This window comes from Hipposideros armiger, unplaced genomic scaffold, assembly GCF_001890085.2.
Source record: "Hipposideros armiger isolate ML-2016 unplaced genomic scaffold, ASM189008v1 scaffold_90, whole genome shotgun sequence".
NCBI classification, from domain to species: domain Eukaryota; kingdom Metazoa; phylum Chordata; class Mammalia; order Chiroptera; family Hipposideridae; genus Hipposideros; species Hipposideros armiger.
Window position 1 is genome coordinate 3,252,109 of NW_017731440.1, and position 23,372 is coordinate 3,275,480.

The 23,372-nt window shown below is 39.2% G+C and overlaps 1 protein-coding gene across 1 annotated transcript in view; it reads right to left on the reverse strand.

Moving 5' to 3' along the window:
- BRMS1L (BRMS1 like transcriptional repressor) overlaps nt 1-3,753 on the reverse strand; it is a 34,253-nt gene extending 30,500 nt beyond the window's left edge. Inside the window, exon 1 of the mRNA XM_019644660.1 lies at nt 3,425-3,753. Within this exon, the coding sequence (XP_019500205.1) occupies nt 3,425-3,566 (142 nt within the window). The 5' untranslated portion in view covers nt 3,567-3,753. The remainder of the gene's footprint in view (nt 1-3,424) is intronic.
- Between the last annotated feature and the right edge of the window lie 19,619 nt (nt 3,754-23,372).

Sequence of the window (23,372 nt, forward strand, 5' to 3'; positions counted from 1 at the left end):
AAAAAAAAACTACAGCAGTCTCCAGACTGTCTTATTTTTATCCACTTTTAAACCATTTTAAAAGGCTGACATTAAGCTATGACTACAAAGTAATTAATCCACTTTGGGTTTGTTTTCCACCAATTCACCAGAACTTAAGTACCAAAATGATTATGTCCTTTACAGGCTAATATTGTTCAAAAACACTTTTGGAATCCTTCTTTCAGAGCTGCTCACATAGCTGATTTGCCAGCCACATAAAAAAGAAAACTACTACGTTTACCACAGGATGTCTTCATCTCCTACTCTTAGACTCTCACTGTTCCCTCTCCCCAAATATTGTCCACCAGTGAGAAAGAGAAAAATGAGGAGAAAAACAAGGAAACTTGTTAAAAAAGCAACTGTTAATTACCAGGTCTGTCCTATATTCCATATCTTCTATTTTTACATTGCATATATTCCACACATCAAAATAACTAAAGTGTAAAATTATCTGCATCTTGATAGTCATCAAATAAAGGTCATGCTAGAGAAAGAGTTAAATTATGTTCCGTTATTTTTATATAGCAAGGAAGTATATGATTCTCTTTTTCAACTTTTCTAAAACATTTAAATTATTCCTGGCTCTTAAGAGCTTACTCCTTGACTGTTTAAAACTTGGTCCCGCAAGATGACTCACTCCCCCGTATCTCTGGATAGTAGAAGTTTTTTTGTAGCTTTAAGACCAAGGTTGAATAAAACTGTGAAAGTTGAACAGCAAGACCTATGATAGAAAAGAGATACTTTTACAAGTAAAACTGCAAATTTTATTTAGAAAAGTTCTTTGCACTTAAAAAATATGCCTTATAGTTCAAATTATCATTACATTCTTCACAAATTAAGTTGTTCATGCTTTTGGGATATGGAATAAAAACCAGTGGGAAAAAATCACAACACTCAACATAAAAATTAGAGAGGGAGAATCTTAACAAATAAATTGTCACTTAGTGAGATCCTAACTCACATAAAAAAAAGTCACTTGAAGATAAAATGTTTTATAGCACCAGGAAATGTATTCACATACATTTTTTTCTCTGTATTCTTCAATTTTGAAATCTCACCTACTTTCATGGTTTGCCAGATGGCTTCCAAATTATGTTTCCTATCCCAGGCAGGTTCCAATGCTATGTTTCCACCTGTCAGTTGGGCACTCCAACTTAAATATACTACTATCACCTCAAAAGCAACAAGTCTGAAATACTGTTTTCCATCTTCATCTCAAATCTTTTATTTTTCTATTTCTGTTCATCCTACCCTAGTTTCCTTGCATCTATCTGGATTTTTCCTCTTACCTTCACTCCTAAAGTTGCATTCATCAATCCTGTTTTATGCTTTTTTTTGGAAATCTTTCACATCTATACCTTCCTTTTCCTTTTCTAGCTCAAATCTTTCTCCTAAGCAATCTGTTTTTCTCACTCTTTTGATTACTCCTTAAGCTCTGGCCTTTGTAGTTTTTCTTTCTTTTTTTTTTTTTTTTTTAAGATTTTATTGGGGAATCAGGGAAGGGGAATAGACAAGCTGCTGTCCTTTTGTTCTTCAGTATAGTTGTGGAGGACGTTGCTTCACTGGCCCATGTTGGTGTTATCATTGCGCTCTTCCTGGGTGAGGCAGTCACTCGCCGGCCATTGGACAACCATTCACGGTGGCTCACAAAAGCTCACTCCTGCTGCCAGCCAGCCCCACTGCAGCCTACGCCGTCACCAGCTCAAGGCAGCTCAGCTCCAGGTTGAACCGTTGTTCACCATCTTAGCTGTAGAGGGCACAGCATCATTGGCCCTCATGTGGGATCCAAACTGCGGCCCTGCTGCTCAGAGCTGGCGTCCCAAGCCAACTCTTAACCAACGCGCCACTCAGCTGGCCCTGTAGGTTTTCTTACATTCCTCCCTTTTTTTTTATTTATTTATTTATTTATTTATTTATTTATTTATTTTAGCTGAGCCATCCTGCTACCTGTTGGCAGCTCAGCGGCTGCTCAGCTCGGGCCGGGACTCGAACCGCTGTTGCTCAGAGTTCAAACTCTAGAGCGAACTCTTAACCAACTGAACCACTCAGCCAGCCCTACATTCCTCCCTTTTTAGAAACACCTGACCATTACTACTCCAACCCAAATTCTACTCATTCTTCAAAATAAGGTAATCCCACCTTCTTCAACTAGCCTTTGCTGACCATCCTATTCTGAAAATATTTCCTCTGCCTCTGAATTCCTACAGCATTGTTTATAGTGAAGCATTCATTTGGCAATTTAACCAAGTGGTGACTTATGAAAACTATTTATTTGAAATCTGATCATAACTATTTATTTGTACCTCACATTGAGTAGTGCTCCATGCTGCAAAAGGAAGTTACCCATAAATACTTATATTTGGGTGGTTAATTTGATTGAAATTACATACTTCCATAGAGATTTACATTGAAAAGGAAACCTAAAAAGAGGGCATGGGGTGATAACAGACTGTTATTAATCCTTGCTTTACATGGCCAAAATCAGGCCAAGAAAAAAGAGGAAGTCTCATCCTCATCATAATGTAAAGAAGGGACAGAATCCAGGTAATAACAATTCCATTTCTTTTTTTAATAACGCTTCCTAAAAGTTTGCAAAATTGATTTGTGATGTTAATCTGCCCCCTCCCTTCAACCCCAGGCAGAAAACAAAAACAAACAAACAAAAAACCCCACCACCTGAAACAGCCCAAAGTTAGAAAAGATTGCAAGGAAAAAAAGATTTGGAGAATTTCCAAGCTGCCAAAAATTAGCCAATTTATTAGCATATGAAGATCCAAAATCACACCTGATGCTGGGCTCTTCTCAGTTTTTAAAACTTTAGAGATGCTGTCAACAGGACAGCTCCCAAGTCAGCACCTACAAGAGCACTGATTGATGTCTAGCGCTGATTGACGGCTGACGTGGAAGCTCAGGTTACTAAATTCTAAGCCTGCCAAGATTCGGTACAAATCTAGATTCGGCCCAGAAAACCCACCCATGTTGAGAAGTAAGGGTTGCAAAGGTGAAAAGTAAGGAAACAGGGCTTTGGTTTGGGGTGAGGAGCTATTTCCAGGGTCTTCCCAGACAATCCGCGGGGCATTCCCCGCGTGCCTGGATAGCCCCAGGCACTGCCTGGAGGTCCCAAGGACGGGTCCGACCGCGAGCAGGGCAGCGCAGCGACCGGGAGCTGGGCAAGCCCAGGCCCGCGTCCTGCCCCGCCCCGCCCCGCCAAGTGGGGACCCGCCTGGAGCCAGGCATCGCCCCGCGACAGTCCGGGTGCTGCCGAGGGCCGGGAGCCAGTCCCCGCCCCTTCCCTCTCCCCGCCCCGCTCTCCCAGCAGGACGCAGCTGCCCGGCGTGCGGAAAGCGGCCTGTCGCGAGCCGGGCGCGAGGACTCGGGGTCCCAGCCGCGCTGGGTTGCACACCTGAGCTATCTCCATCCTCGGAGACCGACGAGCTCTCCGTGTCCTCGTCCTCGGAGCTGCTCCCCTCATTTTCGGCGTAGTCCACCTCCATCTCATCGTGATGGTTCGTCTCCTTCTTATCTCCTCGGGAATGGACTGGCATTTTCCAGCCGCGCCGTCGCTTCCCACTGCCGGCGCCCAGCCCAGCCGCCGCCGCTTCAATGAAGGGCGCGCGGAACGCCCCGACCCACCCAGCGGCCGAGCTCGTTCTGAACCTCTCGGCTCCTCCCCGCCTCCGGCAGGAGCCTCACAACCTAACCCTCAGGCTCTGCCCTGGGAGCTCTGCCATTGGTGGAGGTAGTCCTCCGAGCCGGGGGGGCGGGGCTTGCCATGTTCGGGTAAGGTTGCTTGCCCGTGATTACGGCGCTGCCTTGCGGTGTCTGTCGGGAGTTGTAGTCTTTATCGCTCAGACCTGCAGGGGCTGCTGACTTCCAAGCTTCTGCAGCCCTGATTACTTCTTCCTTCTGGACTTCAAGTCCCACAAGGCACGAAACCTGACAGACTCGATCTCAGTTTATAAACTAAACAGAAACAGATTGTGCAAATTTAGTCTGTGTTTATTCTTTTCCCGCCAAGTGATTGTCTGAGTTCCCTGGCTATCCAAGATGTTACTGTCAGGTGTGAAAAGGTCTTTTGCCCAGTGTTTTTCCTCCCCTTTGAGCCTAGGGGAACTGGAGAAACGTCTCTACTACCTAAGCACCTTTATTACCAATAAACTATTATATTGAATTCGTAACTGCAGGCGATAACTTGCACTTTCTATGTTGCACAAAATCTCTACATTATTCTTGAAACTTTTGCAAGCAATAATATACAAGGAAATGTTACCTTGGCATTTCATCCTGCATTTATACCAAATGCAGCCCGAAGATGCCACCAGTCTTGATTTAACTTCAGTTTTCAATGAAAAATACATATTTGACTTGATGAAACGTTATGTTTTCTCAATGAGCAGAATAAGAGACAAGGAAGACTCAATAAATATCAATCATAATAACTCATTGACCACTTTTATACTGTGTCAGGTGTTCTGGTAACTTCTTTACATGGGTTATATCAAGTATAATTCTCAATTTAGTAGCCCCGAGGTAGGTGCTATTATTATCCCCATTGACAGATGAGGAAACTTCATTTGCCTGTATTTTATCCACTATAAAGACAGGGATTCTTGAAGTGACAATTTGCTATTGAAAGATATTTCATAGAATATTGTGGGTTGTATAGCATTTCTTTCTCAAACACAAGGTCCAAAGACATTTGACAGAGGATGATAAGGGTATCCAGGCATAATTGCATTAAAGTTAGATTTAGAATTTAGTGACAGAAAACATTTCAAGGGCTATCCATCTCCAATAGGGAAAGATCCAAGCTAAGGGATTTTTGTTATCTAGTGTCAGCCTACTTCTTCCCTTCTTACTATATTCTTCAAAATTGAACTCCCCAGTTGCTAAACACACAAACTCTTTCCCACTTCAATGTCTTTGCATTCCCTATTCTCTCTAACCCTCTTCCTCTCCTTTTCTGTTTCAAAGCCACTTTAAAAAAAATTATTGGGGAACAGTGTGTTTTTCCAGGACCCATCAGCTCCAAGTCAAGTAGTTGTTTCAATCTAGTTGTGGAGGGTGCAGGTGCAAGTCAGTGGCCCATGTGGGGATCGAACCAGCAACCTTGGTGTTATGAGCACTGCGCTCTAACCAACTGAGCTAACTGGCTGCTCCATCAAATCCACTTCCTTAACAACATACATCACCAGCAGTATCTCCACCATTCAGTACACACTCATGTTCTTTAAGGCTACTGCTATACTTTGTACTTCGCAATTTTGTCCTTGTTTCTATCACAATGTATTGTGAATTGTTTAGCACATGCATTTCACCTATTGGATTGTTAGTTCCTTGAGAGCTTGTCTTAGTCTGGGATGTCATTTGAAAGGCATGAAGTAGTCAGGCAGGTAAAGTTAAAAGATAGAAACTGGAAGGGTGTGAGTGGTGTGGACTAGATGGGACAGCTGCTTTTAGCTCCAGCCAACTGTTACTGCATCAGAATTCTGGCCTAGATGTCAGAACTTCCGAATTTCAAGAGAAACTGGAAATTTAGATCTTTATGTGAAATATCCAGATTTGTAAACATAATTTCAAGTGTGGTTTTGTTTTGTTTTGATTTGGTTTCTTAAACACCTGTGTGTAAAATCCCAACCTGCATTAATTTCTGTTATATCAGCAGCTAGCAGTGTGTGCTCAATAGTTACAATAGCTTAGCTTTCTGGTCACTCTTTATGTGCCAAGCACTGTTATGTGCTTTAAGTACATTAATTCATTTCATCCTTATAACAACTCTATGAAGTAGATATGATTATGCCTTCCATTTTGTAGATGAGGAAACTGAGGCACAAAGTAGATTACTTGGCCAAGGTCACACAGCTAATAAGTGGCAGATTTAGGTTTGAATTTGGGTAGACTGACATCAGAGCCTGCCCTCAACCACAGCATACAGTGCCCCTTTAGGAGGTGCTTTCTATGTTTTTGCTGTTCGAAGAAAAACAAAAGGAAGATGAATAAGAGGCATGGATTCTAATCCTGGTTCTGCTAGTAACCAGCCAATTAAATTTGGCAAACCACATAATCTCTGGTCAGTTGTAAAATGAGAAGATTGCATTACATTAAGTTCTCTTCCAACTGTAAAATTCCTGCCATCATTATATTTGTGTTTAAGGCAGACAGAATAATAGGAGAGTATGCAATTAGAGTGTTTTGCTTAAAAGGAGAGCTTGTCTCTCCTCTCCCCAAACAGATTAAAAAAAAAAGGTGTAGGGAATGTAAGAGGAACCATAAGGGAAAAAAATTAATGAGGCCGAAAAAGAATATTGTCAATTTAGAAAGTACAAATTAATGTAAAGAAAGCCATGAAAGCAGAATGAAGTTTCCTCCATGGAGGGAGTTAAAGGGGGTAGTAATGATGCCCTATATTTATGTAGCACTTTATGTTTTATGTAGGGATTACCCATCATTAGAGACATTTTAATTCTCACTTTTCATTAACCCATTGATACTTACTCATTTATTGAGAGCCCTCTAGAACTCATGGTCAATCATCAGCAAAATCCACTGTATCTTCATCCTCTTCTCTGAATGGTCCCTGAACTTTCTTGTTCTAAAGGAAACATGGCTCTCCCCTAGGACCCTGTTCCCTCTGCACCCCTCCTCCCACTGATCCTTGTCATGGAGTAAGTATGCTCCTTGTCCTTTTTGTTCCTTCCAGACAATCCTGTCCCTCTCTCCTCCCTAAAAACCCTCAGCTTGTTATCGGCACATACCACACAGCATCTACTGTCGTCTACATACCCCCAAGGTCACTCTCCGTTATTTTTTGAAGATTTTAGCTCTTGCTCATTCTCTCCAATGGTATGCCTATCATAATTCTTGGTCATTTTAGTATTCATGTAGATGATCCTATATCACCACATTTCCTACAGGGTTTGCTCTGGTATAGAGTAGATATAAAATAAGTTTGGCTTTTTCCTTCTAGTTTTCTTCCCATATCTTCTTTGGGATAACTCATTTTTTTAATCTGTTTTATTGAATATTTTAATATTACACGATAATTTAAGCACATAGAAAGGCACTCAGAATAATATATATCTAACATAGTACCCACCTCTAAGATGTGTCAAATCTTAGCACTTTACCACATTTGCTGCAGAGCCCTTCTCAATCCCAATTCTCTCCTTCCCTTTACAGAGTAACCATTGTCCTGACTTTGTGTTTTTGTTTGCCATGAATGCATAATACTATTTTTGTATATGTATATATCCATAAGTAATATATAGAATTGTTTAACATGTTTTAAAGTGCTCATTTTAATGTGGTCTCATACACACATATCATGCTACAGCTTCCGTTTTCCTCAACAATGTTTTTCAGATTTACCCATCATGATACAGGTAGCTCTAATCCAGTTATTTTAACCTGCTCTAGGGTATTCCATTGAGTACATATATTCCATTGAATAAGTATTTAAAATTTTACCTATTTACTTGTTAATGGGCATTTAGGTTGCCTTCAATTTTTCACTTTTAAAAATAGTTGCCTCAATTAATATTATTGTATGTATCTTTGGGGGCATATGTGTGAAGATTTCTCTAGGTCAGTGGTCTCCAAAGTGGGACATATATAATCCGAGGAGTACATCCTGGGGAAGGGGAAAAGGAAGAAAATATTAAAAGTTCCATTTGTATAATTTTCAATTTCATCTTTGTTTGGAATAAAGTAGATATAGGGAAGCAGCTAGAAGTCCATTTTTTACTTTTATTTATGCTCATTATATTCCTTGTGCTCCATTGTTTTTAATCAGCAGATTTGCCTCTGAAGGAAAGCAAACTTAATTCCAATTGTGACCACTAGGTGGAGCTGAGACATCAGCTATATAATCAACAAATCTTGTCGTTTCTGATTGACCCCTTGCTGGATGCTGGTAGCTGGAAAAACAAAGGCAAGAGGAGAACAGAGGCTGCGACTAATAACTAACACTCAAAATCAGGGTAAACGTTTTAATAATTCAAACTAAGGGACTTTAGGGAACTACATGACAACTAGATGAGACCAATTTATAATTATAACAATTATATGAGACCATGATTTCAGTTATTTAAGAATGAAACAATCTAAAGATGCTTGAAACAGCCTGTTCACTGGTACAGGACCCATCCTTGTATTAATTCTCTATTTGCAAAAATTAGTTATGGGATTAATTCAACTATAAATTTGATAACATTTCTGTTAATGTATTTATGTTATTGTTATTCCTCTGTCTCATGGCTCAAATTACCATGTGCTTTTCTGTAGTCAATATCTAATTTTTTTTTAAGTAGGGAAATTTTATTTTCTCTAAACTTTCTCTCAAAAGGCAAATATTTTATGTGCAGTTTTATTTTTAATTTGTATGGCTCCTCTTAAGATCATTTTTCTGTATAGTTAGTAAAGTGGATATCTTTTGTTGGGCCTTCCCAGTATTCATCCCCTTTGGAGAACCTCCTCTGCTCCAGTCAGCCCATATGGTTCAGGTGACTAATGATAATATTATATTTTCCTGGTTCAGGGGCGCATATGTGGACCAACCTAGGCCACAATGGGCACTGCCAGAACTTTTATTGGAGTTATCAATATCAGGAAGGAGTTCTCATCTTTTGAAATTAAAAGTTCTGTTAAGCCTGTGAGCCTAGGTTCACAAGGGCCATTTCTCCTTCCACATGCAACTGGGGGGAAGGGGAAAGTGGGGATGGGAACCAACACAGAATTAAAGTAAACCTGAGCTGGAAGGATTCCTGATGACATTATTTAAGCACCTGGCTCCATATGTGTTTATTGTTAACCCTTAGACTCTCAGTTATGGGAACAAATAAATTCCTTTTTGGTTTGATTGATTGTTCATACTTTCAGCTAAAAGAGTTTTGATTAAAACAGACAGCTAATTTTTTCTTAAAAATGTATGTGTTTTGGGCCGGCCGAGTGGCTCAGTTGGTTAAGAGCTTGCTTGGGAGCACCAGCTCTGAGCAGCAGGGCCCCGGTTGGATCCCACATTAAGGGCCAGTGACGCTGCACCCTCTACAGCTAAGATGATGAACAACAGCTCGACCTGGAACTGGGCTGCTGTGAATCGCTGGCGACTGCATAGGCTGCAGTGGGGCTGCAGTGGGCTGCCGTGAGCTACATGAGTGGCTGGCAGCCAGCGTGAGCGGCCGGCAGCCAGCAAGAGCTGCCGTGAGCCTCTGTGAGCGGCCGACCAATGAATGGTGACCGATGGCCTCACCTGGGAAGGGCACAATGATCATACCAACATGGGCCAGTGAAGCGACATCCTCCACAACTAGACTGAAGAACAAAAACAGCAATTTGTCTACCTGTCTGTTCTCCCACGCTGTTCCCCTCCAATTCCCCAATAAAATCTTTGAAAAAAAAATATATATATATGTGTGTTTTTTTAATGGAAGCAATAATAAAATATTCTAAAACTTCCCATCATAGTTTTTTATCTATTCTTATCAAAAATCCCCTTATATTTGTTTAAATATTAACTATTTATTGAATGCATATTGTATGTCAGGTACTGTGCTGGGTTTCAAGAGATTCATTGGTGAACAAAATAGACACAGCCTGTGCTTGCTTGCATAGAGCTTACAGAAAAGTGGAGAGATAAATATTAAATAATTAACTATACAAATAGAGGTACGTTCTGCTGGTGTTATGAGAGTGTAACATGGACATCTGATTAAGATGGGGAGTGGGTGTCAGGAAAGGGGCTCTATAAAAGAAGTAATGGGCTGGCCGAGTGGCGCGTTGGTTAAGAACTGGCTTGGGATGCCAGAGGGCCCTGGTTCAGATCCCACATGAGGGCCAGTGACTCCACCCTCCACAGCTGAGATGCTGAACAGCTCAACCTGGAGCTGGGCTGCCGTGAGTCACCTGCGGCAGCATAGGCTGCAGCCCCTGTAGCAGTGGGTTGCCATGGGCTACCGTGTGTGGCCAGCAGCCAGCGTGAGCGGCCAGCAGCTGCAGTGAGTGGCCGTCCAGAGGCCGGCGACTGATCTGCCTCACCCGGGAAGAGCACAGTGGTGGTGCCAACTTGGGCCAGTGAAGCAACGTCCTCCACAACTGGACTGAAGGACAAAGCAACAGCAACTTGTCTGTTCCCCTTCCCCCAATTCCTTGATAAAAAAAGTCTTTTAAAAAGAAGTAATATTTCAGCTAAGACCTGAGAGATGGATAGGAGTTGCCCAGTTTAGAGGGGAATGAAGAATATCACAAACTGAGAGGCAATAGCATATGTAAAGGTCCTGATATAAAAAAAAGTTTATAGTATGTTCGTGTTTAAGGAATTGAGAGAACGCTATAGATGATCATTAGTGTTCAAGAGTAAAAAAAAATGGGGTGCAAGTTGAGGTTCGTGAGATAGGCAAAGGCCACATCTCACAGGGCTAGTCCATTATGGTGAGGAAATTTGATTTTTTTTTTTAATCCAAAAGGCAGTGGGTTGTCACTAGGAAGTTTGTAGGAAGGCATTATGAGATTAGGTTAGTGATAAGATTACATTAAATTTAAGATCAGATCTTTTAAAAAAGATCACTAGTTGCTTAGTGGAAAATGGATTAGGATAAAACAAGGGAAAGGAATAAATCAATCAGATGTTGATGTAAGATAATGGTGGCTTGGACAGGGGTAGAGGCTATGTGGTGGAAAGAAATGCACAAATTTGAGATAGTTGGGAGGCAATATCGACAAACCTTAGTAATGGATTAAATTTAGGGCATGAGAGCGAGGATATAGAGCATAGTTTACTTACCTCCCTTCTCTTTGAATTTGATTCATTTACTTATGCAAATACATAATGTGAGCGGCCTTTGCTTCAACAAATCTCCTTAAAAACGTTTCGCTTAAGAAGTTCCATACTCATTATATATGATTTTCAGCTCTCTCTGTCCTTAACCAATCTAATATTTCTTCTAATGCTTGTGTGTTAATGTTACCCGTTTTCTCTAAAAATGGAATCATAATCTATGAAATTACAACAGAAAAAAATTACAACAAAAAAAATTACAAAATGTATTGTCATTAGTGCAAAAGCAATGATAGCTACAATGGTTGGCACATTAGCCTAAAGGCAGTGGGAGCAAACTGTGCTAATGTTGATTGTATTCGTCACTGCCAGTTTCATTTATGAATGTCCTTGATGAAGCAGAAAAATTATTCTTTATTAAATCCCAAGCATTGAGTCTACATCTTTAATTTTCATGAAATATTTTAATATTAATATTTTCTGTGGCAAAATTGGAAATAGCATAAAGTACTCATGCTGCATACTGAAGCACAATGGTGATCTTAAGGAAAAATACTTGTGCACTTCAGTTCTGAGCTGACCTAACAACTTGATTCAAGGAATAGCATTTTTACTTAAAAGAACTGACAAACTATAGTTATTCAGACTTGGATACTTGGCAAATATTTTCACAAAAAAATCAAATGAACAAAGTGAGCCTGTCATTTTTTTTTTTTTTTAAGATTTTATTGGGGAATCAGGGAAGGGGAACAGACAAGTTGCTGTCCTTTTTGTTCTTCAGTCTAGTTGTGGAGGACGTCGCTTCACTGGCCCATATTGGTATTATCATTGCGCTCTTCCCGGGTGAGGCAGTTGCTTGCCGGCCATTGGACAGCTGCACACTGCGGCTCATGACAGCTCATGGCAGATCACGAAAGCTCACGCCCGCTGCCGGCCAATCTCACTGCAGCCTACGCCATCGCTGGCGACTCACAGCAGCCCAGCTCCAGGTCGAGCTGTTGTTCCCCATCTTAGCTGTAGAGGGCGCAGTGTCACTGGCCCTCATGTGGGATTGGAACCGGGGCCCTGCTTCTCAGAGCCGGCATCCCAAGCCAACACACCACTCGGCCAGCCTGAGCCTGTCTTTTTTTTTTTAAATTGACAGTATTTGTTACCAAGGATGAAAATTCAAGCTTCCAAATGAAAATTAAGAATTTGGAAAACTTGTACCCACCACAATGAGCATGACAACTTTCTAATACTTAAAGGATTTTCTGATGTATGCGATTTTTAAAATATTTATATTGTTTAATGAAATGTATTAACATTTGGAATATTTGTATAACTCAGTGAACTATTTTCCAAATGGCAAATGCTTAAGGTTATAAAATTATGCATGGGTGTAAGGGCCATTTAAAGTGCAAGATTTTAATGTAATATAAAAAGTTTACTGATATACTCTCATGTTCCCCATTGTAACTAATCTTTAAGAAACTACCACTTGGGCCGGCCAAGTGGCACATTGGTTAGCAATTGGCTTGGGATGCCAGCTCTGAGCAGCAGGGCCCCGGTTCGGATCCCACATATGAGGCCTAGTGATGCTGCGCCCTACAGCTAAGACGGTGAACAACAGCTCGATCTGGAGCTGGGCTGCCATAAGTCGCTGGTGTCGGCGTAGGCTGCAGAGGGACTGGCCGGCAGCAGGCCTGAGCTTTCCTGAGCTGCTGTGAGCTGCCATGAGCGGCCGTGCAATGGCCGGCGAGCGACTGCCTCACCTGGGAAGAGCACAATGATAATAGCAACATGGGCCAGTGAAGCGACGTCTTCCACAACTACAATACAACAACAACAAAAGGACAGCAACTTGTCTGTTCCCCTTCCCCGATTCTCCAATGCTGTTCCCCTCTCCCAACTCCCCAATAAAAGCTTAAAACAACCCCCAAAAACTACCACTTGTTGAGTTTCAGTTTAATTTAGTTTTAGTATAGTGTATATATTTATCTTAAAAAGCTATGAACACATTCCCCTTTTTCAATTACATATATACAGTATATGAGACCAGATTTTTTTATATGCTTCAACCAAAAGAACATATCGCATCATAAGAATTCAGCTGTCTTCTAGTAAGCCAAATATTATCGAGATTTGCAATAAATAAATAAAAATAAAACAATGACACTTTTCTCACTAAATATTTTTTGTTTTGAAAAAATAAATATGACAGTTTTCATGATTAGACTGAAGTTATAGGTTTTTAGGGACGAAGATCGCAGAGGTGAAGTGCCATTTTCATTACATTATATCAAGGGTACACACTACCACCATTACTTATCACTGTTGATGTTCACCTTGATCACCTGGCTCAAGTAGTGTTTGTTATTTCTCCACCATAAAATTACCCTCCCTGCCTCTCCCACACTGTACTCTTTGGAAGAAACTCATGATTTGCAGACCACACCAAAGAAATAGAAAATTATCCTCCATCTCCTTCGGTATCTACATAAATTTTTTGGAATTCTTTTTGTATGGGAGGTTTGTCTCTTCTCTCTCATTTATCACTATGGACTCATGGATATTTATATTTTGGGTTATAATCTAATAGCTGCTTTATTTATTTTGATGTTCACATTGTTTCAGCTTTGACCATTGGGTACTCTTTCAGTTGATATATTTGTATTGTGTGTGTGCGCGTGCATGTGTGCGTGCATGTGTGTGTGTGTGTGTGTGTGTGTGTCTGTGTGTATTGTAGCACTTCCTCACACCTGGCACAACAAAATGCCCCAGTCCTAAAACCTACCATTATTCCAAAGAGTCTTGGTTCTTTTTGTGGAAATGGTATTAAAAACCAAGATCTGGGTGGTAGGTGTGCTTGCTGCTACTAGGGTGTCATTGCTTCTAAGTCCCCTCAGCTGACAGAGCAAGGAAATATGTACATGTACACTCCTATGTATTTACTAATCCATCTATATACACATGTCCTTAAATATTTCCATATGTAACTATCTGGGTCTATACTAAGCTAAACATGAGTTCATACTAATGTCTCCAACTCAAATCCACTACCAGATGGATCATTTTACCCTCTTCCCAGTGCTTACCTGAAAAACTCCCACTCCAACAATGAGAAACTTGGATCCCACCATATGCCTTCCATTTAGTTATTTAATTCCAGTATACATGTATAGTAGTATCAGTTGTTAACCCACACTCCCATGGGACAAAACTTTATCAACTAAAGTAAAAATGTTTATGTACATTTTCTTTAGCCTTTAGTCTTACAGATTACACTCATTTCCAAAAGAGAACCATTTCCCCCTCACCTTCTTCAGTGAAATTGTTTCATACGTTGCAATACTTTATTATTATACATTATAGATTATTTTACCATATTCTGCATTCCAACCTGGGGTCCTATGACCTTCTAAATGATTTAATTTGTTTATATTAAGGTTCACTGTATGTGTATAAAGTTCTATGAGTATCGATAAATGCATAGAGTCAAGATCCCACAATTACAGTGTTAGGTAGAATAATTCTACCACCCTAAAGAATCCTGTGCTTCATCTTTTCAATCTTCTCTTCCTCCCACCAAGCCCCTGGCAAACACTGATTTTTACTGTTGCTATAATATTGCCTTTTCCAGAATGACATGTAATTAGAATCATACAGTATATTATAGCTTTTTTTCAGACTGGCTTCTTTCATTTAGTAATATGCATTCAAGATTCATCCCTGTGTTTTTCTGGTTTGATTGATTTTTATTGATGAATAATATTCCATTGTATGGATGTACCATAGTTTGTTTATTCATTCACCTATTGAAGGACATCTTAGTTGTTCCAGTTTTTAGACTTATGAATAAATATACTGTAAACATTTCCATGCAGTTTTTTGTGAGGACATATTTTCAAACCAGTTGGGTAAATACCTTGGAGTGCAATTGCTGGAACATATGGTAACACTATGTTTAACTTTGTAAGAAATTGCCAAACTGTCTTCCAAAGTGAGCAGTACCATTTTACATTCCCATGAGCCATAAATAAGAGTTCCTGTTCTCTGCATTACCCCCAGCATTTAGTCTTGCAATTTTTTTGAATTTTAGTCGTTCTAACATGTGTACTGTAGTATCTCATTGTTGTTTTAATTTGTGATTCCCTAATGACAAATGATAATTGAGGATCTTTTCATATGCTCATTTGACATCTGTATATCTTCTTTGCTGAGGTGTCTGTTCAGTCTTTTGTCTATTTTTTAATTGGGTCACTTGTTTTCTTATTGTTGAATTTTAAGAGTTCTTTGTGTATTTTAAACAAATCCTTTTTCAGATACATGTTTTGCAAAGATTTTCTCCCAGCCTGTGACTTGTATTGTGATTCTATTACCGGTAGTAGTATCTTTCATAGAGCAGAAAATTTTATTTTAATAAAATCCAATTTCACAATGTTTTCTTTCATGGATCACGCTTTTGATACTAAATAAGTATCTAAAAACTTATTGCCAAATGAAAGCTCGCCTAGAGTTTCTCCTAAGTTTTATTTTAGGAGTTTTATAGTTTTGTATTTTACCTTTAGGTATGCTCTGTTTTGAGTTAACTTTTGTGAAAAGCATAAGGTCTGTGTTTTGCATGTGAATGTCCTCTTGTTCCAGCACCATTTGTTGGAAAGAATATCCATTCAGCATTGAATTGCCTTTACTCCTTTGTTGAACATCAGTTGAACATATTTGTGTGGGTCTATTTCTGGGCTCTCTATTCTGTTCCATTGATTGCCGTGTCTATTCTTTCACTAATACCATGCTCTCTTGATCACTATATAGTAAGTTTTGAAATCAGGTTGTAGCAACTCTGCTCTTTTTCAGTGTTGTGTGGGCTATTCTGAATCTTTTACCTTTCCATATAAACTTCAGAATCAGTGTGTTGATATCAACAAAATAGTTTGCTGGGATTTCGATTGGTATTGTGTTGAGTCTGTAGATCAAATTGGGAAGACTGACATCTTAAAAAAATTGATTGCTCCATTCCATGAACACAAAATATCTCTCCATTAATTTATATCTTTGATTTTTTCTATCAGAATTTTGTAGTTTCCACAGCTTTTTTTTCCTATGAAGACCTATTTATTCATGTAGCACGAAGGGTGGGTTTTTGTTTCTTCCCCTTCAGCAAGTGTGAAAATAGTCACTGGGCCCATCTCCCTGGGTCTTGAAACAGTTTTAACAACTAATAAGTTCACTGAGGTATTACCTGCTTTGATTCCGTAAATGGAATGTGCTATAGGAGTTTGGAGAGATAGTGTACTTTTTATGTTCTTTAAAACATGACATGGTGGGTTAATTTTTAATAATGTAATAGATTATCAAAACTCTTTGAGAGTCCTCAGTAATTTTAATCCTAAAACCAAAAGCTTTGAGAACTGCTGGTCTATAGCTTGATCACTAAAAGAAGTTCTTAATTTTGTAATTGCTAACTTCGGGTCCTTGTCATTTGTATTTCATTAGGATTCACTCCATCTTATTGCTATTCTTACCATTGCAGCAAGTTTGAATTGCAACCTTCCCATTCACAAGTAATGAAACTAAAACAGATGAAACATCTAAAGAAATAGAAGTAAATTTACAAGCTTTTATAATAAAATGCAATCAACTAAGAAATAATAGTTGTACATAGTGATTTCTGTCCAAAAAGTATGTATGAAAAAGGCAAAACAAATAAACAAAAAACCCAACCATTCAAACAAACAAACAGGTTTACACTGGGGAGACCTGACAAACAATACTTCAGCCAGGTGATCAAGGTCAACATCAATGGCATTTCACCTCTGTGATCTTCCTCCCCCAAACCTACAACCTTAGACTAATCATGGGAAAAACAGACACATTTTAATGGAGGGTCATCCTTCAATAAACCTGACCAGTACTCCTCAAAACTCTCAAGGTCATCAAAACGAAGGAAAATATGAGAAATGATCACAGCCAAGAAGAGCCTAAGGAGAAATGATAATTAAATGTGGTAAGGTAGCTAGATAAGATCATGGAACAGAAAAAGGATTGATAAAAAATAAGGAAATCTGAATAAATTATGGAGTTTAGTTACTAATAACATATCATTATTGGTGCATTAACTGTAATAAATAGACCACACTAACACGAGGTGTTAATGACAGGGGAATCTGTGCGGGAGTTGGGCATATGGGAACTCTCCGTTACTATTGGCTCAGTTTTCCTGTAAATTTAAAATTGTTTTAAAAAATAAGCTTATTCAGTAAAAAGATCAGTGGTTGCCAGAGCTTGGGGTCGGTGATGAATAGGTGAAGCATAAGGATTTTTAGGGCACTGAAAATAAGCTGTATGATACCATAATAGTGGACACATGTCATACATTTGTCCAAATCCATAAACTGTACATCACCCAAAATGAACCCTGATGTAAACTATGGTCTTTGGGTGACAATTATATGTCAACATAGGTTTATCAGTTGTAACAAATGCTCCACTCTGATGGGGGTGTTGATAACTGGAGAGGCTGTGCATGTGTGGGGTGGTGGATGTATGGGGGTATATGGGGAAATCTCTGTACCTTCCCCTCAATTTTGCTGGGAACCTAAAGCTGATATACAAAATTAAGTCTGTTAAAAAATTAATCTATTCGTTTTTAAAAAAATCTCTTAAATTTAAATAAACCTGACATGATAAAAAATAATAATGTAACTTGTTCACATTTGGGAGATTGGTGATGACCTATTTTTCTTGGGATGTTCATGATTTAAACATAATTTTGAATTCTACTTTTTACAAGCAGTATTTCAAAGAGAATTTCCTGGGTTTTTCTTTTCATAATAAATATGTCTCTAGTGAGAAGAGTTTATACTTTCAAAGAGTTTTAGTATTTAAGTTGTTAGGGAGAGAAAATCAAGCAGTAGGCTGGCCAGTGTATATCTAAATTATATTTACACCAGTTTGTTTTGCAATGGTGTTTCCTTTTTTCCTCAGGTATGCCAGCCATATAATTATTCTTAATGACAAGTTATGTTTTTTATTTTCTAAAATCTCTTCATTCATTCCCCAAAGATTTACTGAATGCCTATACAAGAGAAAGAGAGGGGAGTTTGACGTTTATTCTTCCACTCAACAAATATTTATTGAGGGCAGTTTATAAAGGACATTTTGCAAGAAGACTGGGATACAGCTTTATTTATTTATTTATTTATTTATTTATTTATTTATTTATTTATTTGGGGGGGGGTTGTTTTTGTTTTTGTTTTTAGCTGAGCCATCCTACCACCTGTTGGCAGCTCAGCAGCAACTCAGCTAGGCCCAGGCATCGAACCGCTGTTACTCAGAGCTCGCACTCTTGAGCAAGCTCTTAACCAACTGAACTACTCGACAGGCTTGGGATACAGCTTAAACGAAACATATATACTCTCTGTCCTCAGGGAGTTTACAGTCAAGTAGGAGAGAAAAATCTTTAAACAATTATACAAATTGCTCTATTAAAAGTCTGTGAAGGAAAGGAATGTTACAAGATGAGTCAGCCATTATAGAAGCAACTTTCAAAAGCATTTTCACATAATTATTGTAAGTATTGATTTGATTTACATATGAGGAAAATGAGGCTTAGAGAGATTAAACCATATGCCAGAGATCCCAGAGCAAGTAAGTCCTGAAATGGAATGTCTAATTCAGATCTATCTAATTTTATAGATCATGACTAAAAACACTGTATTAATTCCTGAATTTCACAAAACCCTGAAGGACAGAGCTTATTTTGATTTTACTAATGAGAAAACTGATGCTGAGAGGAACTAGAACCCAAATCCCTTGAATAATTCATTTATTTTTTCACTATATCATTATGCTTCCTCAAAACAAGATCTGTAACTTTGATGATGCAAACATACAAGCCACGCATGTGGGAACTGAATAAATTTTTGTAAACTTAAAAAAAGATAAGATTGTCATGGAAACAAGTTAATTAAGCAAAGTATTATTATTTTTAACATCATGTTGGCAAAAGCCTCATAGCTCTCTGCTGATGTTTTAAGATTTCTCTATGCTAATCCAATATTTCATTGTATTTTGGAAAAAGCTATTGCTATGGGTAAGGACATAGGAGGAAAACAGTTCTGCAAAATCAGGCTCACTCTTTTTTTTTTTTTTTTAAATTTTTATTGGGGAATTGGGGGGATGGGAACAGACAAGTGTTGCTGTTCTTTTGTTCTTCAGTCTAGTTGTGGATGACATTGCTTCACTGGCCCAAGTTGGCACCATCATTGCGCTCCTCCCTGGAGAGGCACACCAGTCGCAGGCTTCTGGACGGCCGCTCACTGCTGCTGCTGGCCACTCACGCTGGCTGCTGGCTACATACGGTAGCCCATGGCAACCCACTGCAGCAGGGGCTGCAGCCTACGCCGTCGCCGGCAACTCACAGCAGCCCAGCTCCAGGTTGAGCTGTTGTTCAGCATCTTAGCTGTGGAGGGCAGTGTCACTGGCCCTCATATGTGGGATCCGACCGGGGCCTTCTGGCATCCCAAGCCAGCTCTTATCCATTGCGCCACTCAGCCGGCCCCAGGCTCACTCTTAATGAAATTATTTTATAAAGTTTCCAAGAACAATTTCAATTTATTCTTTGCAGAATTTCACTGATATTTTTCAGCTAATTGCAGATTCTTTGGTTGACCCCATCAATGTAATAAGATATCTTGAATTTGGAATTGTTCTTTGCAGAGGACAAATTGACAACATAGCCATGTTTACATGGGATGCAAATAGGGAAAAGAGGATTAAAAAAAATACAAATAATAAAAAGGCAACCAAGGTTAATTTTGTAAAAAACATATATGGTTCTGTTTAAAAGTCTTTTGTTGTCAAGCTGTTTGCAGCAAAACAAAAACAAAACCAAAAAACAAAACAGAAAACACTGGGATATGATATAACAAATAGAAAAAATATATGAAAGAAAACACATAAATAGTATATGAAAATATTCTTACTAATAGATTCAGGACAGAATGAATTGGCCAAACTGTAGCCTCCAACTTTTCTTTCTGCATGAGTCTCTCTCCCTGGTGACCACAACTTATGCTCATTTTCATGGATAAATCATGGAAATGTTTAACAAAGACTAATATTCTTTTCCTTTTCCTCTTCTCCTATTCTTTGTATCTTTATTTTTGTCTTAATCATATACAGCATTCTGATATTTTAAGGCCCTAATAGGAATTTAACCCCCACAGTTCAAATAGATCAACATAAAAGATTTTTAAAAATTCCACCTGAAACCCCAAGGAAAGCATAGAACACATTTCCCAAAGAATCAAAGCCTGAAAAGTAAAAGACTGGCTTTGTTTACATTCTGGTCTGCCCCTATTAAGTATTGTTTTCCTGTCTCTGTCCTCCTTCCACCATCCTCTCTGCTCCCCTGGTGTCTCCCTACCCTGACAGAGCAGGTTACTGTTCTTGAATTGACAGCAAAAACAACAACTCTATTATATTTGCATAAATTCAGTAAGCATCTGCGAGTGCCTAGTATTCACTCATTCTTTCCATAAATGTGTATTGAGTGCCTACCACATGCCAGGTACCATTGCGGGGGGACACAGAAAGAGAGACACAGCAAGAGAAAGACAGAAAGGGACAGAGGGGAATGTGGGAGGGAGAGAAAACAATCCTTGGAGCCATGGATTGTGGAACATAGGAAAATAAAACCCAAAAACCTGTCTTAAGAGAGATGAAGCGCAGAATGACTACAACACAGAGTATGGTGAATGTCATGATAGAGACAAAAGGAAGTACTGCTCGAGGATTTCAGAAGAGGGCTGCAATATTGTTTTCAAGCTTTTTTTTTTTTTTTTTAATTTTGAAGCCCTATTCAGCCCAGCAGAATATCTTTAAAATGTGTAAGTCAGGATTTTTCCTATTGTAGGGGACTGAAACTGGCTTAAATAAAATAAGGACTTTATTGGCCTGTGAAATAGAAAAGATCGTGGCACTACAGGTAAGTTGAGCCCAAATGCCCAAACAATATTTTCAAGACTCACTCTATTCCTTTCTAACCGACCTCTCTGTTCTGGGAGTGTTGGCTTCATCCCCAGCAGATTCTTTTTACATGTTGGTTCCTAGCAGTTCCAGGCTTTCATCCTGGAAAATGAGTTTCTCTTTTCCAATAGTTGCAGGAGTGAGTTTTATTGCACTGATCTGGTTATGTGCCCATCCCTTACACACTTACTTTGCCCAGGGTGCTAGAGTACTGAATTCCTAATGGTTCAGTGTGGCATGAGATCAAATGAAACCAAGACAGGGGTGGCTTTCCAAAGGAAAAATCTGGGTATGATTACCAGAAGAAGGCAGGCAAATCAACATATATCCACTACAATCAATGTAGCTGATTACCATTTTTTTTTCATCTCCACGTCAATAAGCGCTCTTCAGAAAGAGCATGAGATTAGGTCTGCCTTTCCTGCATCATCTGAACAGACTTAAAGATGCTGGTCATAATCGCTATGAAGTGGGAGCAAGGTGTAAAATCTGGACATGTTTCTAGCTTCCCTGAAGTTAGCTCCTCAGTGTGGATTTAATTTTTTTATCTGAAATGCTATACATTTTCTGACTGTAAGATATATATATATATTATTTAAACTTTATTGGGGAACAGTGTGTTTTTTCAGGACCTATCAGCTCCAAGTCAAGTTGTTGTTTTTAATGTAGTGGAGGGTGCAGCTCACTGGCCCATGTGGGAATTGAACCAGCAATCTTGGTGTTATGAGCCTGCGCTCTAAGCACCTGAGCCAACTGGCTGCTCCCAAGACATATTCTTAAACAAATATATATCCATAAACCATACTCTGCCCCTCCCAAAAGAAATGATGTCTTGATTTATCCACACCACTTCTTTCCTTCATTAACACAGATATTCAAGGATGATTGAAAGAAGATAAGATTATTGAGTATTTTTTTAACTCATAAAATTTACTTACCGTGTTTCCCCGAAAATAAGATCTAGCCGGAGAAGAAGCCCTAGCATCATTCCTCCAGGATATAAAGGGCACACACCCCTCACATGAGGGTTTTATGACTTGTTTCAGGGAGAAGGGTGCCTTTTCCACAAACTCCTTCAGCTTAAAATATTCAGTATGCCAAGGTGCCATATTTTGGCACCTAAAATCATGCAAGGGCTCATTTTCCGGCTAGGTCTTATTTTCGCGGAAACAGGGTAGAAAGGAGTGGCTGCTCAAATCCTGCTAAGACGTGTGGGTGGAGAGTAATCACTGCCATTTCTAGCACACGTGGCTAGAAATCGTGAAACCCTGAAACTGAATAAAGGTTGGGATAATGGAGAGAAGAGAACTGAATCAAGAAATATTTAGGAAGTAGAACTATCAGGTCTTGGTAACTGACTATACCAGAGAGAAGGAGAAGAAGCCTTAAAATATTAGTGTCTAGGTTGAAAAACTGGGCTGATAATGGCATTATCAACAAAGATATTTGATGATGAAGGAAGATAAGGTGTGGGAGGAGGCAGGAGAAAGACAAGTACAGTTTTGTGTTGAATTTGCGTAGCTTGTGGAACCTCTAAATGGCGAGCTCCAATTTTTATCTCAGAAAAGAGACTTGGGTTACAGTCAGGGACACAAGTGTCTAAAATCACCAAATAAATGATAGAATCATGGGATCAGATGACTCCTCTACTATCAAAAGAAACCATTGTGTAATGGAAGCATAACAATTTAAAAATAAAAAAAACATTTATTCTGTGCCATAGGACAAAGATATTTTTTTTTAAAAAAAGCCCTTGTTTTAAGGAAGTTATATTTTTATACATACAACTTAATTTATTTTATGAGTTTAAAATTGGTACATTAGACTTCCTTAATTTTCTTTAAAAAACTTGCTTTTTAAATTCTAAAAGCAATATATGCTTTTTGTAAAAAGAAAAAAGAAACTAAGCAAAATATAAAGAATAAATGAAAATCTGTAATTCTAATTTGCAGACATAAACACAATTTTGGAGTATTTTTTCTGAATATATATATATATATATATATATATTTTTTTTTAAAGATGTTCTTGGGGAATTGGGGGAGGGGAACAGCATTGGGGAATCAGGGAAGGGGAACAGGCAAGTTGCTGTCCTTTGGTTCCCCAGTCTAGTTGTGGAGGACACCGCTTCACTGGCCCATGTTGGTATTATGATCATTGCGCTCTTCCCAGCTGAGGCAGTGGTTGCAGGCCATTGGATGGCCGCTAATGGCAGCTCTTGCTGGCTGCCACTGCTCACGCTAGCTGCCAGCCACTCACGGTAGCTCATGGCAGCCCTACTTCAGCCCCACTGCAGCCTATGCTGTCTCAGGTCATTCATGGCAGCCCAGCTCAGGGTTGAGCTGTTGTTCACCATCTTTGCTGTAGAGGGCACCGCATCACTGGCCTATGTGGGAACCGAACCGGCGGCCTTGCTGCGCAGAGTTCACGCTCCCAAGCCAACTCTTATTATTATTATTATTTTAAGATTTTATTGGGGATTTGGGGGAGGGGAACAGACAAGTTGCTGTCCTTTTGTTCTTCAGTCTAGTTGTGGAGGACGTCGCTTCACTGGCCCATGTTGGTATTA